Here is a 20,121-nt window from a genome sequence, read left to right as displayed (position 1 = left end):
CAAAAAATATATAACATATTCCTATAGTGACATTCTTTTTAGAAGCAGTAATTATACATAAGTAAATATATATACCTATATAAATAGTATGTGCACACACACGTACACTCAGTTTCTTACAATTTTTAAAAATTGCTCAGGAGTTAGCAATAACCATCATTTTCCCTATGTATTAGTTTCTATTATTTTGGAAATAATATCTAGTGTTCATATAACATTATATGTCAAGCTCTCATCTAATCCTAATAATAACCTATTAGGTAAGTACATACTATGATTGTCTCTATTTTCAGATGAAGAAACTGAGGCACAGAGAGGTTAAACAACCTGCCCAAAGTTACACAGCTATTAAGTGAGCAAGCTAGGATATGAACTGTCTGAATCCAAAGCCTAGAATTTGGAGCTAGAAGACATGGATTTGAATCCCAGTTCCAGCTTCAGTTTTCTCCTCTCTAAATGGGAATGATGATAACATCCACCTCACAAGATTTTAAGGGACAATATCTAATAAAGTATGTGAAAACACTTTGAAAATGGTACATATGCTATGACGATTAATATATATGTGTATATTCATTTATACACATTATGACTATGAAGTAATAAGACTGGTTTTGTATAACTCTCCTTAGACATTTTGCAGACACATTATATTATTCTATGCATTTGTTTTAATATTTAAAATATGTTTTAAGATTTTAAATATTATATAAAGAGACTTAGTGTTACCAGCATTTATTTGTATCATTTTATGTAAATAAACATGAAAATATTTGAAGACAATTTTTTTCTTGTAAATGTACTTAAATTTTCATCTTTTGTAGTCCTATAACTGTATGTACACATACATATACATGTACTATGTTATACTGCCATTATAGAACTTAGGTAATAAATATATTTGTGTGGGTCAAATATACCTATATGTGTATGTATATATTAGTATTTCTGTTAAAGATGAAATAGAGCTACTATCCTAATAAAATGAATTAAATTTGTTCGAGTGAAAGATTTTTTTCTTTAGAGTCAGTAAATTGTAATCTGAGTAAATTCCAGAAGGATATCTATTCAACAACTGAATAATAAAATCTGTATAATTTAGATAAAACAGAGAATAAGTTCTCTGAGTATTTAGATGGGTAGAATCTCTGAAATATGAGAATGGTTTCAAAAGAATTCAACTTTTAACATTTTAGTACAAACGGTAACAGAAATGGGGCAAACCAGAATGTAGCAAAGGGCTTCTTCCAATTAATGCATATAAATGGTTTTGGAAATTAATGGTGCCAAATTTCAGCATTACTGACATCTGTTTACCTTTGTTTAGTAACTTGTCTTGAAATTACATTTACTTAATAGATGTATAATCTCTAATTTTTCAGATTTCATGTTGAATAAATGTACAATGTTTTGTGATTGTGAAATTATTAAGCAACCTAGCAAGGGTGGAAATTCAGTTTGTATTTCTATTTGTTAATAAATAGAATTGAAGGAGGTTTTTTTTTTTTTTTTTTTGAAGGAGGTTTTTTTGATTGTTTTTGTTTTGTTTTGTTTGTTTACTAAAATTAGCAAGTGAATGACCTTCACAAACCAAATTACAGGCATACTTCAGAGATATTGTGGGTTTGGTTCCAGACCACTGTAATAAAGTGATTATCACAATGAAGTGAGTCAAACTAATTTTTTGGTTTCCCAGTGCATATGAAACTTATGTTTATAATATACTATAGTCTATTGTGTAATAGAATTATGTTTAAAAAATGTACATACTTAATTAAAAAATAACTTATTGCTAAAAAATGCCATTATCTGAGCTTTCAGCAAGTCATGATCCTTGATCACAGATTACTATCACAAGTATAATAATGAAAACATTTGAAATATTGCGAGAATTACTAAAATGTGACACAGAGACAGAAATGCTGTTGGAAAAATGGTGATGATAGACTTGTTTGATACTTGTTTGATACACAAACCTGTCATTTCTAAAGATGCAATATCTGCAAAGTGCAATAAACTCAAGCAGAGTAAATAGAGTAATGCATGTAACAGATTTGTTAATGGCACCTTCTGCCTCGCTTTCAGGACTTTAGCTTCACTAAGATATAAAACTCTTTTGGAAAAATATTCACACATGTAGGAGTTAGGTAATTCTCTTTTGAATTACCCAGAAAGCCAGTGCTGGCTAATAAAATTTATCAATTGCTCCAAAATTGCTAAAAATCAACATTGTATAAATCTGCACTATATCATAATTTCACTTCTGTTTTCATCTTAACCTTTAGGGCATTGTCAAAGGGTTATTACTTTTTTCAAATTAACTTTCCAGGAGTTGCTCAATGAACTACAGAAATTTCTGGAAACTGAAAAAGATGAATTAATTTTGGAAGTTCCAAACCCACCTCCCAAGAAAATTCGACTACAAGAACTAGAAGATGGGATTGATAGGATTGATAATCTGAGTCAGAATGGAGAGGCAAAGGTCTCCAATATTGAAGATGGTCACATTGCTTCCAAGAATTCAAATTTAAATGTGTGCAATGTATGTCTAGGAATTCTTCAAGAATTTTGTGAAAAAGAATTCATTAAAAAGGTAAATAATCTTTTTCATTATATGTGCAATTATGTAAAATTTTTAGTCTTAAAGCTTAGAAGTCTTGAATCTAAAGTAACAATACTATTCATTTCAACATGCTTTACACCAATGCATCATTAAAACATTTCTTAATTCAAAAAAAAACAACAGGCCTACTATTCTCAAATTGCTTCTTTATTAACAAGAAAACTGAAAATTAATGTAGTAGGTGTCCATGTATTTCAGTCATGAGCGCTACTCAACTGAAGAACAATATAATGGTTTTTCCCTCTGCTGTTTAACATAGCTAAGGAGTTAGAGAAAAGCTCTTGGTCATACTTAGTGTCTTGAAAAGACAAGTGTTACAGTCTTGTGGAAGGTACATGATTGAATGTGGGATTGCCTTTTGTTTCTAGCTGACAGGAATGCTAAATTTGGCTTTATTTTGTTAAAAATATTTTTTAAATTATGAGGTGATCTAATAGAAAACTTTTGACATTCAACAGATTGTTCTGCAAGTGAGTCTTGGCTGTGTTGGCATCTCGTGATAACAGTCTTCTGGATCATAGTTAGCAAATATTTGATTTTGGGATGTTTATGAGAATTCTCAAAGGTGAAAGTTTAAAAGTGTAGTGGATCTCCTGGACCAAAAACTCATGTTATGAAGATTAGTGTAAAATTTTCAGCAATTCCTGAGAATTTATATAATACTGTCTTATGTAATTAAAAAATGCTTTTATGTAATACTTTTTTAGGTGTGCCAAAAAGTTGAGGCCTCTGGGTTTGAGTTTACCAACTTGGTATTTTCAGTCTCCTTCCCACCACAGCTATCTGTAAGAGAGGTAAGACCATTTAAATGCATGAAACTATATGTGAAATGCATACTAGAAATATCTTAGAAAAATGGAGATGTAAAAATACTCCTTATCATATTATATTTTTCATTTTTTGTGTACTTATTGAATGATTGATGATTGAAAGCATGGCATTATAGCTGCTTAATAATGTTGAATGAATGGATGAGAAAAGGAATTATTAAGTTAGTTTATCATAGGACTGGTGGGTTTTTTTGTCTGTGTGTTTTTGTTTTAGTTTTAGTTTTTAATATTATATCAGCAGGACTGACAATATCACATGGTCAGTCTTCTGTAGAAGTTAAATAAAAGCATAGTGCCTTTGAGCATGAAAAACAACCCAAAGGCCAGGAGTCTTCTAAAGGAATTGAAAGGTAGAGATTTCAGAGAATTTCTCTTGTTTTCACCATGTAAAGTGACTGGTTTAAGTCACTTTTTGAAGACTTAGTAAAGAAAACAGTGTTCCTTATGCCATTGAAAGGATTGTCTTTTTTTTTTTTTTTTCTTTTAGGTCCTCATTCTATAGTATATATTCATTAAGCTTTAGATCTGGATGAGGCATGTTGGTTAGAGAAAGAGATTTGAGGAGAACTTCAGAGATGTTTTGGGGTGGATACATGCATGTTATAATGGTCTGGGGGTAGGGTTATTTCAGTAATGCCGAACCTACTTATTTTCTGGAGTAAAATATAGAAAGGGGGTACCTCTTTTAGTCAACAGGAAAAGGGAGAGAAGTAGCCTCATGTTTATTTTAACTTTTTTCCTTTGTTAAGTGATAAAAATAATAGTAGTCATTACTATGACATTCTTGTGCGTCGAAAATGACATGAAAATGTAAAATTATCTTACAGGGAAAATGACCTTTCTAATTTCAAATTACAACAATGAGTTCTAAATATATCCATTTATATATGTAAGGTGTCTTTTCCCTAAGAATCTGAAGACTTATCAGAACATTATATCTCATACCGGGGATCCCTGGGTGGCTCAGTGGTTTAGCGCCTGCCTTTGGCCCAGGGCGCAATCCCGGAGTCCCGGGATTGAATCCCGTGTCGGGCTCCTGGCATGGAGCCTGCTTCTCTCTCCTCCTGTGTCTCTGCCTCTCTCTCTCTCTCTCTCTGTCTATCATAAATAAATAAATCTTAAAAAAAAAAAAAGAACATTATATCTCATACCATCACTTTCTTTGGGTGAGCAAAATATGTTGGAGCAAATAATAGGTTTTTTAGCCTCCAAAAAGCTGAAGATTGACTTAAGACCTGATGAAGCTGGATGAATGAAAGTGAAGAGCTGGGAAGTGAAAAAGAGTAGAAAAATTTTAAGTAGTACCTCTGTCAATAACAAGATGACTGAACAAATAAAGGGGATGATGATGATGTACAGAGGTTTATAAACACATGAAGTCATTTCCTAGTCAGTCATCAAAGCATTTCTCATGAATAGGTCATTTTCAGGATCCAATTTTGGTAGCAAGAAACAGACTTCTGAAAGCTGTGACTCATTAAAAGTTGCAGTGTTTGAGTAACAAAAATAGAAATAAGCATATTTTCTAAGTGTGGTTATATATCTTACCACCAAACTCTTCCTTTTAGACTTTATATATATATATATATTTTTTTAAAGATTTTATTTATTTATTCATGACAGACACAGAGAGGCAGAGACATAGGCAGAGGGAGAAGCAGGCTCCCTGCAGGAAGCCCGATGTGGAACTTGATCCCAGGACCCCGGGATCATGACCTGAGCTGAAGGCAGACACTCAACCACTGAGCCACCCAGGTGCCCCTGGAACCCAGATTTCTTTAGCAAATTGTGTTTATGGCTCACTTTGTGATTTTTTTTCATTATTATATTTTGTACAATGCATCTGTGTGTATTTTCCTAGGAACTGTCTGATCTGGTTAGGACAATTTTAGATTGAATACTGCTAGAGAGGAGACAAACAAGCAGATTAACTGATATATCCCTGTTAGACATCAAGTAAGACATAGCAGAATAAATGGAGACTCAGAAAAGACAACATTATGCAATCTAGGTAGGTGTAATACTTAGAGGCTCCAAAGTCTTTATAACAGTATACAAAATTTGAATGATAAAATAGAGATTTATCGGGGATCCCTGGGTGGCTCAGCGGTTTGGCGCCTGCCTTCAGTCCAGGGCGTGATCCTGGAGTCCCGGGATCGAGTCCCTCATCGGGCTTTCTGCATGGAGCCTGCTTCTCCTCTGTCTGTGTCTCTGTGCCTCTCTCTCTCTCTCTCTCTCTCTCTCTCTCTCTCTGTGTGAGTGTGTGTGTGTGTGTGTGTGTGTGTCTCATGAATAAATAAATAAAATCTTAAAAAAAAATAGAGATTTATCATGACCATCTTGATGACTTTCTTGATTTCGGCTCCCCACTTGAATGTAACAGTGGAAGGATGTCTTTTTAATTAGAGTCAGATTTGATAAAAGGAGAGAGAGAATAGTATGATATGGCAAGAAATTATATACCTGCACTGAGATCTGAGATCCTGTGAGTGAAAGGATGCTGAACACCATCTAGAAGAGAATAAAAAAGAGAAAAATGGGATAGATACAGAAATGGTAATGTGTTGTATGACCTTTAGCCAAGGGAAAAGGTGATGAGTTGCAGATATAAGATAATCATAAAGTTTAGTGTTTACAGTAGTATGAGGGACTCCCATTATCTAGGCACTTGATGGAAATCGCATTGGTTAAAAGCACATTGACAGCTTTTGAATTGGAATAGTGTCTTCTAAAATAATGGTTCTCACACTCTAATATGCATAGGATTCATTTGGAGAGTTTCCCAGGCCCCTTCCTTAGAGATTCTGGTACAGTAGGTCGGTGGGACCCATGAATTTGTATGTCTAACAAGCTCATGGGTGATATTGGTACTTCTATAATAAAGGAGCACACTTTGAGAACTGCTGTCCTAAAGGATAATGGCAGAAATAATCTCATCTAATAATAATCTGATAACTTTTTAAAATTTATGTTCCTAATAGGAAGAGAGAAACAGGCATAATTAGAATATATCCTACACTTTTTTTAGAGTAAAAATTCCGTTTATTCATGTTTATTTTATTTTATTTTTTTTAAAGATTTTATTTATTTATTCATGACAGATGCACAGAGAGAGAGAGAGAGGCAGAGACACAGGCAGAGGGAGAAGCAGGCTCCAGGCAGGCAGCCCGATGTGGGACTCCATCCCGGGTCCCCAGGATCACGCCCTGGGCCGAATGCAGGCGCCAAACCGCTGAGCCACCCAGGGATCCCTATTCATCTGTTTATGACACAATATACAAGAGACAAAGTGTTTCACATCCACTTCCAATTCTTTGGTATGTTCATTTCTTTGGCTAAAAGGAGAGACTAGACATGAGAGGCAGGCATTGCTTAGGCAACCAAAATAAGGATGGGGTGGGGCAATGCTAATGTCATCCTTACAGGAATAGGTACAAGGGGTCTGTTAGTTACAAGATATTTTCTAGAACTGTTAGCTGGAAACAAGGAACACCATTCCTGGATGCTCATGCCTTCATAGGCCTCAATCATTCCCACCACACAGGGACAGCAGTGCTTTCTCGCAGTCGCCCTCATGTCTTGCTGGATGTAGTCGTATGGGGACTTTCTGTACTTTCTCTGAATTCAGACCTGAATTTCAACAAGGCCACTTCACTGCAGAAGATCATGATAGATCATGATTTAGGATTTTATCGAGAGTCCCCTTATCTTTCTTGGAGTCATATAGTCAGTCAGCAAAATAGAGCACCTTGTTCTGAATGTACTGGAACTGGTTGAGGAAAGCATTTTCCAGGGCTCCTTTGACCTCCTTCTTGATACTCTTCAATGTGTCATAAGGGCTGTAGCTCTTGTACCTTTCAACTACTTTCTGGAGGTGACACACACTCGGCACAGTTGTGATGCTGATCCACTTGGGCACATCAGTTCCTTTCCTCTTCGCTCCAGTATTATAGAGATCCCAGGAGTCTTGGTCAGTCAGTTCATAATCAATGCCAGAGTCATCCTCTGCTCTTCTACCATTAGCAAGGGCAACCATCAGCTTGTGGAAGTCACTAGATGTGTTAGAAATCATGTCCTACAGATAAGTCTTGTACATTTCCTTGAGGACTCTGTTAATTTCCTGAAGATTTTGGTTGGTCCTTGAGCACATGATCTCAAAGAGTGAGTCCTCATCAGTCCCCAGCCCTTTCATGGAGGTTTTCAACTCTGAAGCATCATAGTGAGCAGGTGTTTTCAATAGGCCCCAAATCACAGTCCTCAGGTGGCTGGACAAGGCTGACTTCAGGGCTGATGCAAGTTCCTTTTTGATCCTTCTTTGGTAAGTAAAGGCAGTATCCTGTCTCTCTTCATTGCTGTGGGTGCTCAAAATGTTGACAATGGTGACCTCATCCACATCTTTGGTCCTGATGGCCTTTTCAGTGCCAGAGCATCATGCTCAGCATCAAAATTGGTGTATGCTTTCATCCACCTGTATGCATTTGGGGGCATGGAATGATCACCCTCCAAGCTGAGCTTGCAGAGAATTTCATGAACAGTAAAACATTTTGAAAGAAGCTGGGCTGGGCGCCAAGAGCTACAAGTGCCCCCAGTTTTGGAGCCTTTAGCCTTTACTTTGATAGGTGTCAAACGATGCAAAGAAAAGGCAGTTAGAGAAAAATGGCAGAGGAATCTGGGCTGGAAGGTAAATTAAAAGGTTTGTGAGGTTCAGAAAAAGTGTAATTCAGACTTTAATTAAAGCCAAATTATCCCTGTGTTGCCTGGGTGGCTCAGGTGGTTAAGCATCTGCCTTTGGCTCAGGTCATGATCCCAAGGTCCTGGGATCAAGCCCCATGTTGAGGTCCCTGCTGAACAGGTCTGCTTCTCCCTCTGCCCCTCACCTGCTTGTGCTCTCTCAAAAATAAATAAAATCTTTAAAATAAACAAACCCAAATTATCCCAACCAACAGAAGAAAGTTTAAGGATAAAAATACATCCCTATGAAGAAGAAATTGAGGCATCTCTCTCTGTGTTTATATAAACATTTGTATTTATATGTATTTACTTGACTTTTTATTTTGGAAAATATAAAAAGTAGTAAGACTAGCCTAGTGAGTCCCTGTGTATGTGTATCATCCAGCTCCGATTGTAATTTTTTTTTTGCCAAATTGAAATCAGTTTCCAAAAAAGATACAGAAAAAATAAAGTCAGAGCAATGCAAATGTAAGAAGGAGGCTTAGTTCTGTAATAGCAACTGGAAAATCAAATCTTGAATGAGTAGAGCCTTGTAAGAATTGCTAAGGAAGAGTTGGGGGTGCTTTAAGTTATGATTACAGCAAGAAACAAAAAAGGGGATGTATTTGGAATTGGTACTACTGATGGATAATACAGGGAAAATGAAACTTCTGAAGTCTTACTTTGGCTTCTATCCTTTTTTTTTTTTTTTTTTAAGATTTTATTTATTCATGAGAGAGAGACAGAGGCAGAGACCGAGACACAGGCAGAGACAGAGACACAGGCAGAGAGAGAAACAGGCTCCATGCAGGGAACCCTATCTGGGACTCAATCTTGAAACTCCAGGATCATGCCCTGGGTGGAAGGCAGACACTCAACCCCTGAGCCATCCAGGGATCTCTGCTTCTATCCTTTTTGTCAAGGAGAATGATCTTCAACCTGAATGGGTAGAATGATCATTGATTGGTGAGGGAGACTGAAAGTTCCACGTGGTGAAGCTTCTCTAAATGGATTCAGGTATTTGGGACTAGATAAATGACATTCCAGGATGGATTCAGAAAGAACTTGCAGTTGTTCATGATCTTTGAGAGCTTTAAAAGGTAGCGGAAACTGGAGACAGAAGGCAGTTCCATTTTCTACAGGTGGTTTTGTTAACTACCAGCTGGTGAGCTTGACTCTAAAACCTTGGCAAGATATTGAGGATAAGGAGCACTTGGTCAACACACTGAGCAGACTCATTAAGAACAAGTTATGGGGATCCCTGGGTGGCTCAGCGGTTTAGTGCAGCCTTCAGCCCAGGGCGTGATCCTGGAGACCTGGGATGGAGTCCCACATCAGGCTCCCTGCATGGAGCCTGCTTCTCCCTCTGCTTGTGTCTCTGCCTCTCTCTCTCTCTCTCTCTCTCTCTCTGTCTCTGTCTCTGTCTCTGGGTCTCTCATGAATAAATAAATCTTAAAAAAAAAAGAACAAGTTCTGTCTGCATCATTTCTTCCTTTTAAAGATTAGCAGGACTGGTAGAGCAGGGAAATATGGTAGCACCAATGTGACTGGAATTCAGCTAGTCCTTTGAGCAGGTTTCTTTCTTATGTTAACTTCCCGAACGTGGCAGGATACATGAGCAGAATGTAAAGACAATTGGGTGGGTTGACCTGGCTGGCCATACCCGAAAGGAACTGCTTAGTAACTGATTTCAAACTGGACAGTGTTTCTCCAAGTGTACTCTGCAGATCTGAAACTCACTTGGAGAAAGGTGTTGAAAGCGGATTGCTGGGCTCAACCCAATTATATGAGGCCTTAGAAGCACCTTTCTTGGCTGAGGTCAGGGTCAGAGGAAGATGTGATTATGAAAGAATGGTCAGATGCAATGTTGCTCGTTTTGAAGACAGTGGAAAGGAACTAAGGGATATGGGTGGCCTATGGAAGCTAGGAAAGGCAAAGAAATGTATTCTCCTAGCCTAGATTCTCCAGAAAGGAATGCAGCCCTGTTGACACCTCGGTGTTAGCCCAGGGAGACCCGTGGTGGTCTTCTGACCTAAAGCACCGTAAGATAATAAATGTGTGTGTTAAGGTTTTATTTATTTAAAAAAGAGAGAGAGAGAGAGAGAGCGCACAAGTGAAGGGAGAGGCAGAGGGAGAAGCAGACTCTCTGCTGAGCTCAGAGCCTGATGTGGGGCTTAATCTCAGGACCTCAATCCCAGAGATCATGACCTGAGCTGAAGGCAGATGATTAATGGTCTGAGCCACCCAGGTGCCCCATGAATTTGCTCTTCTTAAATATTTAAGGGGTTTTCTGCTGCAGAGATGGAATTAGGTGAGGAAGTAATTTTCAGCTTTATGGAACTATGCAGAACAGGATAGACTGTTTTCAGGGATGGTGTTGTCTATTACCAGAATATTTAAGCCAAGGCTGGGTGACTATTTGGCAGAGATATGTAGAAGGAATGTATACACTATATAGTTGATTAGACTAGAGACTTTGTTCAGCTTTTTCAACTCCAAGATACTATATAGTTTTAAGAAAAATATTTATTTTATTTGTTATTCTTTGTTACCTTATATTCGTAATTGAGTCTTCTAAACTATACCACATTAATGCCACACTAAAATTATTATTTTTTTCACACTAAAATTATTATAGAATGAATGACCCAGACTTATGCTAATATTAGGCTAAACTAACATTTATGGGAAAAAAACATTCTGTTAAAGCCCAATAAAAGTAAACTGTTAGTCCTACTGTTATTTTAGGTTTATCTTTACTAGTATGGTCCAGTAGAGGGCAATATTGCACTATCAGTTTGACTTTTTGGTAGTGTGTGGAAACAGTTTTCTCACTTTATTGACTTTAAATGGATATAGTGTCTCTTAAATGTTACTTTGGTTTTGTGAAACACCTACTTCTTGACATGCAACTTGATATAGTTGGAGTTTTATTTGTCAAATCAAAACTTTTTCCCTTTCATTTTTATAATTGTATCTTCCTGCTTTACACTAAGTACTATAAATTATACGTAGCCCTGGAAATCTAACCAGAAATAAAAGCAGTACCATTTCTGTGGTAACAGTTTATATTTACAAATGTTTTTCTTGAATTCTGACAAAAGGGGGACGCCTGGGTGGCTCAGCGGTTGAGCATCTGCCTTTGGCTCAGGGCGTGATCCCGGAGTCCTGGGATCAAGTCCCATCCTGAGCTTCCTGCATGGGGCCTGCTTCTCCCTCTTCCTATGTCTGTGCCTCTCACTCTCTCTCTGTCTCTGTCTCTCATGAATAAATAAATTAAATCATCAAAAAAAAATTCTGACAAATGGGTATTTAAAAGACTGGATTTGTTGAAATCACTTTGACTTCAAGTACAGAGACTACACTTCCAAGTTCATATTGTGTATGCAGGCTCATTCGTTACCTAGACTTTGATTTAGCATGTGTATTTTCAGCTTTTTGTTCATTTTCAGTGACATCTCAGATTCTTATTTTGTATAAGCACCTTGCCTAAATCACTTTTTGTTCTTTCTCACCTATCTTTTAAAAGCACCTCAGGGTTCACTTTGGCCAACAAACTTTTTCTGAGATTACTAAGAAGTGTTCAGAATTTGTAGCCCTAGTTTTCATTAGGTTTGTTGTGTAGACCTTACTTCAGTTCCTGTGTGGTCCACTAAATCACGCAGAACATATTTTTGTAAGGTTGCTGAATGAGACACTGAAAAACAGGCAAAATTATAGAGATCACTGTCTCTGGCTGTTAAGTATCTTTCAGTGGACTCTCCATGAATGGGGTGGGGGGATTGTAACCTTGCTATGTTTTGGATATACTGGCTGCAATTTTAAAAACGTTTTAGAGGACATGAAACAACTTAAACCTATCTTCCTTATAAAAAAGTAACTCTCAAAGCATGTCCCTGTGAGCACAACACCAGTGTATAAAGGTCTGCATCATTAGAGTCACAGAATTATAGATCTGCAGGAGACCTTGGTGATCTAGAACAGGGCTCCCAGCTTTTTATGGTACTCATTGAAAAATGATGATAATGTATATGGCTGTGATTTGTCAGAGCTCTGAGTATGCCCCAGCCTCAGTGTAAATCCATTCAGAATCTCTGATGAAGAATCCAGGAGTTCTTAACTTTGAGTTTAAGGTGATCCCCTTTTAATTTCTGACCATTCAATGAATCCTCTATATCTGTGGTTTAGAAAGAAGATATGCTTAGATGATTTTCTTTTTCAGCCTCAGATTGGGACTATTTCACTCATCATAACACTCATCCTTCTTTTTAGAAGAGAAAAATCAAAGCTCATGTAATGTGGCATATTGGAATTTGGATGTGCCTCCTTGATTTGTGCTCTTTTTTGTTTTTAGACCATACCATCTTTTCACCTTATATTCTCACGTGTTTTTATTTACCCGATTGCCTTGGCTCTATGGGCATTGCCTTTTCTTAACTATTACATTTATTAAGCCATACACTCAACATAAACAAGGATCAAAGGATCACCAGAATGATGAATCCAGTCAAAGATGCTGCATCAGGAGGAACATGAGACTAGACATGGTAGTATGTTCAGGATTCTATTATATTACTCAGTACATAGCTGGCACCTGTGTTCCAAGAGAGAAAAGAAGAGTAACATGCAATTCATCAAACTTTATACAGAACCCCAGTCCTGGTTAGGATGGGCGAATCAGTTGTCCAGCTGTCAAGGAGTCACAGCAGGTATTGAAGAAGCCTAATAACCCATTATTAGGGAAGCAGGCACAGGAGAGCCCAACATATAAAACAAAAACCTAATCCTGAGGTTACTGCAGCATGCAACAAAGAGGAATGGAACCTGTTCTTGGGAATGAGATGCCATGGTGAAGCAGGACTATGAATAAGACTGATTATAAAGCCCACCACAAGGGCACCTGGGTGGCTCAGTGGTTGAGCGTCTGCCTTTAGGTCAGGTTGTGATCCCGGGGTCCTGGGATCAAGTCCTGCATCAGGCTCCCTGCGTGGAGCCTGCTTCTCCCTCTGCCTGTGTCTCTACCTCTCTCTCTCTCTCTCTGTCCCTTATGAATAAATAAAAATCTAAAATTAAAAAAAAATAATAAAGCCTACCACAGTAGCATAATATTGAATTTAGGAACAGTTGGTGGATATTCAAACATATGTTTAAATACATGAATATGCATATATTTACTTCCTAGCTTTGTTTTTTTCTTGGCTTGACCTAGCTAAGTATAGGTTGCTGTGACTTATCAACCCAGGTGGATGGTTGAGAGGTAGCAGGGTGCAGTAAGAACACGAGGCAGCCTTAAAATTTTGAAGTTTATTGTTTTAATTTGGATAGTCTCATCCTTGTGAATTGTTACGCTTTTGCATCTTTAAAATTTATGATAAGAAATATAAGATATAAGAAATAAAATAAGGAATAGAAGATAAAGGAAATCATTTTTCTTTAAAACTCAGTTTCCCCATCAGATACAATATATTATCACATTGCTACTTACCAACTATTGAGTTCCTTATCAAACTTTTTTCTCATTAATTTTAGGACTTTGTGGCCTAGTAAACTAAGTTTCAGAAAAAGGGAAGTTCTAATTTAGGCTCTGCCTATTTCAGATTTGGGTTTCTCTTATTACATAGAGAAGTAATGTCAACTATTCTTTTCTTTCTGATATCACCACCATATTTTAGGCTTAGTAATTCAAACCTACTAAATTATTATTTTTATATAATTTGAAATATATTTTTATATATGTAATATTTATAATTTAATCATCCTAACCCCTTGAAGTTGGTGTTATTATTATCCCTATTATACAGGATGAAATTGCAACTCAGGGTCACATTGCTAATAAATAACAGACCTAGGATTTAAAAATTCGCCGGTCCAACTCTAAAGTTTATGCTGTTGTTTATTGCTATATCCTACTAACTATGTTGTGATTTGATAAGATTTCAGAAGTGAGTTATTGTGTTGCTGTATTTACAGGAGAGACTTAGCCTAGGTTTTGATCTTGTGGAACCAGAACTTATATTATAACAAGAATGAGGATAAATCACCAGTTGATTTGGTGATTCTCTAAAAATATGGCTTTAAAAATAAAATTATAGGAGTGTCTGGGTGGCTCAGTCAGTTAAGCGTCTGTCTTGGGTTCAGGTCATGATCTCAGGGTCCTAGGATAGAGTTTCCCCCTACCCCTCAGCAGTGAGTCTACTTCTCCCTCCCCTCCTACCCCTCTCCCTGCTTGTGCTCTCTCTTTCATATAAATAAATAAAATCTTTAAAATAAAAGAGTCCCTAAAATTACATTTTTAAAGACTTTCCTACCACACTCATACTCAGATTTTTTTATCAGATGACTGGAGTAGATGCAGAATAGGTTTTGCATCAAATATTTTATTACACTAGATATCTTAAAATAGAGGAATTTCCAGTAATTTTTGTGAGGATTTTCCTTTGATCTTGGGAAGATTGGTACACCTGGGTGTGAGGTACTGGGTTATGATGTTATAGTCCCTTAATAATTGGGGAGGGGAGTGACAGTAAGGTTTTCAACCAAGTCACAGATATGTCCAAATGTTCAAGAGGAGGGGCTGGTGGAAGGTGCCACCCTGAAGTCAGACTCATCCAACTTCATTATTGACTTGTCTGAAACCTCTTTCTTAAAAAATAGTGCCAGTACTTACTTTTCTTCCCTTTTATTTTTTTCTTTTCTTTTTTTCCCTTTTAGATAAAAGAAAGATGAATGAAGTAGTTTTAGAGTAGGTCAGTTAAAAAGTGTTGATTAATGGTAGTGCTACAGCTGTTCCTGCTTTTTTAAAAAATATTTTATTTATTTATTCATGAGAGACACAGAGAGTGAGAGAGGCAGAAACACAGGCAGAGGGAGAAGCAGGCTCTGTTCAGGGAACCTGACGTGGGGCTCGATCCCGGGTCTCCAGAATCACGCCCTGGGCCGAAGGCAGGCGCCAAACCACTGAGCCACCCGGGCTGCCCAGTTCCTGCTTTTTTTTTTTTTTTTAAATCGGTTTTTTTGGGTGCCTGGGTGACTCAGTGGTTGAGCATCTGCCTTCAGCTCAGGTCGTGATCCTGGGGTCTTGGGATCAAGTCCCACATTGGGTTCCCCGCAGGAAGCCTGCTTCTCCCTCTGCCTAAGTCTCTGCCTCTCTCTCTGGGTCTCTCATGAATAAATAAATAAAATCTTAAAAAAAAATAGGTTGTGTTGCTTAAAATATTGGAAGTTATCTTTACAAATCTTCCCTTTTAAATAAAATCTGCTCTGTTTTTCTTCACTGATATTAACACAGAATCAATACTAATAGAATCCTTTTTCTAGAGTAGATACCATCCAAGGCCCACTTGGAAATGTTTATCTGAGAAATTTTTTTCTAAGAAAACTGTCTTTCTCCTTGCCATTATTATTATTTTAAAATTTTAATTCCAGGGGCACCTGGGTGGCTCAGTCAGTTAAGCGTCTGCCTTCAACTCAGGTCATGATCCCGGAATCCTGGGATCAAGCCCCACATGGTCAGGTTCATTGCTCATGGCGTTGGAGGAGGGATCTGCTTCTCTCTCTCTCTCTCTCTCTGTCCCCTCCCACTTGTGCTCTCTTTCTGTCTCTTTCAAATAAATAAATAAAATCTTGATTTTTTTTTCTTTTTAGTTCCAGTATGGTTAACATACAATGTTGTATTAGTTTCAAGTGAAATACAGGGATTCAACAATTCCATACATAAACCTAGTGCTCATCACAAGTGCACTCCTTATTCCCCATTGTCTATTTTACCCATTCCCCCATCCACCTCCATCAATTTGTTCTCTAGAGTTCAGAGTCTGTTTCTTGACTTACCTATCTCTCTTTCTCTTTTCCTTTGCTTTTTTGTTTTGTTTCTTAAATTCCACATATGAATGAAATCTTTGTCATTTTTATCATGCATAGTTATCCAATTTTTTAATGCTATAAACATTTTTCAACAAATTTGGATACTCTGATTATTTATAAAACTCATGTAAAAGACTTTAGTTGGACATTGGGGTGTCATTTCTCAGTGCTACTTCCTTTTTATTGCTTGTATATTTTGGTTTAACAATTATTAGAGATCAGCTGGATGTATGGCAGTCTCTACAGAGCAGTCACTAGCAGAAGGAAGAAGTCAATTTTTTTAATTTTAAAACAAACATATAATATATACATGGCAAATTAAAGAGTCATATATTGTTTTCATTATATCATAGTTTAAAAGCTATTCATGTAACTGTTGATGTATTGCTATGATTGAAACTCTTGATGGTTTTTTCAGAGATCTGCCTGTCTCTGAAGTGATTGTTAAAATGTTACTGTGAGTATTTGGGCAGACATAATGTCAGGGGAACTAACTTGGGTGGGGAAAAAATAAAATGGATTTTATTTAAATGTAGTCATGAAGCATGTAAAAGGAAATGAAAAAATGAAATAGATGCAAAGGTGCCAAGACAGGTAGCTCTTTTATGCTTCTATTAAGAGTCATAATATGGTTTCTTTTCAGAATTCAGTTCACATCTAGGATTTGTTTTCTTTGAAACTAGAATGTTATGATGTGTAATGATTATATGATATTCATTTGGTATTATCACCATAAATTCACGTTAGAAACCATGAGATAGTGATTTTAGTGAGACCTGCATCCCATTTCTGAAAGCATCTCAGAAATCCTCACCTTATCAAGGAAGTGGGCATGTGGACTCAAGCCCTATTAAGTAAATCAGTAACCAGGCATGAGTGGTAAATTGGTATTTCAAAAGATTTTTAAATATGCAGACATGTATTCAGGACACTTCTGTTGGATAGCATTCTTATTCATGATGTAATTAACCTGAGTTATTTTGCAAATAGGATTGAAATGTACTACAAGTATCTTCTGAAGAGCTTTTAATCACTCACTACAGGTATAGAGTACTGAATAAGAGTGCGTGTTTGTTTGGATAAATGATATTCTGTTAGCACATAGACTTTTTTTCCTGAACTTGTGATATAGTTTGTCGATTGGTTAACATGTTGGATATCTTAGGTAAAGTCTTATTCCCATTTGTTTGGTCTTTCATTTCTCATAGTTTAAGTAGTGAGCTTATAGTAAACACAGATTATATGATGAGTCCTCGAAGTTGAAATCTACCTTAGAGGGGTGCCTGAGTGGCTCAGTCGGTTAAGTGTCTACCTTCAGCTCAGGTCGTGATCCCAGGGTCCTGGAATCAAGCCCCACATCAGGCTCTTGCTCAGAGGGGAGCCTGTTTCTCCCTCTCCCTCTGCCTGCTGCTCTGCCTGCTTCTGCTCACTCTCTCTGTCAGATAAATAAATAAAATCTTACCAAAAAAAAAAAAAAAGCTATCCTAGAGTAGAAATATTCTTTTCTTTTTAATAAGTTTTTATTTTTATATTCATCAGTGGTTAACTCTGGTCTTCTCCTCTCACGTAAGTATTGTCTTTGCTCGTAAAACTAGAGTTTAAATGGGCCTGATTTTGAACTTTATATAATAATGGAATCATAACATGATAAATCTTTTGTGCCTGGCCTCTTTCATTTGATATCATTTTTGAGAGATTCATCTTTATTGCTATGTGGAGCTATAATTTGTTCATTTTCATTGCTATACAGTATTCAGCTGCATGAAAATACTGCAATTTATTCATGCTGTTATAAATGGATATTAAGTTCATTTCTGGTTTTTGGCTATTTCCAACAGTAAAACCATAAGCATTCTTGTAGCCGTATTCTACACGTGCAGACATAGAATTGCTGAGTCATAAGGAATACATTTAAATAATATAATCTGAATTAACACTATGATTTACAGCCTACTAATCAGCTTTATTAGCTCATTCCTCCTAAATCAACTTAATGACAACAGCCTTAACTTTTCACTCGTATTTTCTGACTCCCTGTCAGTGCCCTTATTAACATTAATGACATGACTTCTTCCACTAATACCCATAACCAGTCAGTTTCATCTATCACTAGATGAAAGAATCACTAACCTTCCTTAAAAACTATATATTACAATACTATTTATGCCACAGATATTCTTAATGACAACTTTTACTGCTACAGAATTAATCTTTTATATTTTATTTGTAGCAACATTAGTTCCAACCTTAATCATTATTACCCTCTAAGGAAACCAAACAGAATGATTAAATGCAGGACTTCATTTTATATGCTAGTAGGATCAGTCCCACTTCTCATTGTCCTAATCTTTATCCAAAATCTTATAGGTTCACTGAACTTTCTAATAATTCAATACTGGACTGAAGCTAGTTCTTGACATAATATTTTCTTAAGACTAACATGCCTAATAGCATTTATAGTAGAAATACTTCTCTATGGCCTACACCTCTGATTACCAAAAGCATGTTTGAAACCCCTCGCTGTTGGATCCAAAGTTTGTGTAGCCATACAACTCGAACTAGGCAGCTACAGAACATTACAAGCTACAACACTAAACCCCCTAATAAATTACATGCATATCCTTTTCTTACATTATCCTTATGAGGAATAATTATAACCAGCTCCATCTGTCTATGGAAAACAGACTTAAAATTACTCATTGCATATTCCTCTGTCAGCCACATAGCACTAGTAATCGTAGCCATTCTTATCTAAATACCATGAAGTTATATAGGAGCTACATCTCTAATAATTGCCCACAGCTTTACATTATCAGCACTGTTTTGCCTAGCAAATTTAAACTATGAACAAATTCCCAGCTGAACTATAATTCTAGCTCGGGGATTACAGACTTCTCCTTCTACTAATAGCAGCATGATGACTTCTAGTGAGCCTTACCAATTTGGCCTTACCCCCAACAATTAGCCTAATTGGAGAACTATTTGTAGTTACATCATCATTTTCATGATCCAACATTACCATTATGCTAAGGAATTAACATTGTTATTCCTACCCTATATTAGCCATAACATCATGAGGCAAATATAAGTGCCACTTCAAAAATTTTAACCATCATTCATATGAGAAAAGGCTCTCATAGCCCTACATTTACTACCCTTCCTACTTTTATCACTTAACTCACAAATTATTTTGATGTCCATCTATTGTAAATATAGTTTAATAAAAACATTAGATTGTGAATCTAATAGTAGAAATTCAAAACTTATTTACTGAGAAAGTATGTAAGAATTAATTCATGCCTCCATGTATAAAAAATATGGCTTTTCAAACTTTTTTTTCTATTTTAAAGATCTTATTTGAGAGAAGCAAGAGTGAGTGAGCACATAAATGGGGGGAGGGGTAAAGGGAGAGAGAGAAGCAGACTCCCCACTGAGCAGGGATTCCCAATTCAGGCTCGATCCCAGTACCCTGAGATCATGACCTGAGCCAAAGTCAGATGCTTAACCCACTGAGCCACCCAGGTGCCCTGTTTTCAGATTTTTAACAGATAGAAGTAATAATCCATTGGTCTCAGGAACCAAAAAATTGGTACAACTCCAAATAAAGGTAATAAATCTATCGACATCTTATACTAAGTGCACTATGTTAACTTTACCAATCATAAAAATCTAAGATGTATAAAAGCATCTATATCCATACTGTGTAAAAATTATCATCTATGCCTTTATCCCACAATAGTCATTTACTCAGGCCAAGAAAAAATTATTTCACACTGACACCAAATAATCAAACCTTAAAACTATTGCTTAACTTTAAACTAGATTATTTCTCGGTGCACCTGGGTGGCTCAATTGGTTAAGCATCTTCTCTCACCTTGGGTCATAGTCCTGGAGTTCTGGGATTGAGCCCCACATTGAGCTCCCTGGTTAATGGGGAGTCTGCTTGTCCTTCTCCCTCCCCTACACCCATCCTTGTGCTCTCTCCTGTGTGCTCTCTATCCAAATAAATAAATGAAATCTTCAAAAAAAAAAAAAAAAACTAGATCATTTCTCAATAGAATTTCTACTAGTAGCACATTTTGTTACATGGTCAAG

General features: G+C 36.7%; 1 protein-coding gene and 1 pseudogene across 12 annotated transcripts in view; one reads left to right on the top strand and one right to left on the bottom strand.

The window, feature by feature from the left end:
* The window catches only part of PUS10 (pseudouridine synthase 10), a 74,099-nt gene that overhangs the window by 5,872 nt on the left and 48,106 nt on the right, over positions 1-20,121 (top strand). For all 12 annotated transcript variants that reach the window (XR_012003567.1, XM_072768491.1, XM_072768484.1 and 9 more), the window contains 2 exons: positions 2,330-2,593; positions 3,331-3,417. Coding sequence is in view for 11 of the 12 variants with exons in the window: in XM_072768491.1 (XP_072624592.1) it covers positions 2,330-2,593; positions 3,331-3,417 (351 nt within the window). In the remaining variant the exon portion in view is untranslated. The remainder of the gene's footprint in view (positions 1-2,329; positions 2,594-3,330; positions 3,418-20,121) is intronic.
* LOC140600484 (annexin A2 pseudogene) lies at positions 6,977-19,048 on the bottom strand (annotated as a pseudogene).

The sequence above is a fragment of the Canis lupus genome, chromosome 11 (assembly GCF_048164855.1).
Source record: "Canis lupus baileyi chromosome 11, mCanLup2.hap1, whole genome shotgun sequence".
In the NCBI taxonomy this organism is placed as follows: domain Eukaryota; kingdom Metazoa; phylum Chordata; class Mammalia; order Carnivora; family Canidae; genus Canis; species Canis lupus.
The sequence above is the reverse complement of the archived record's forward strand: the minus strand, read 5'-3'. Positions and strand labels throughout refer to the sequence as shown.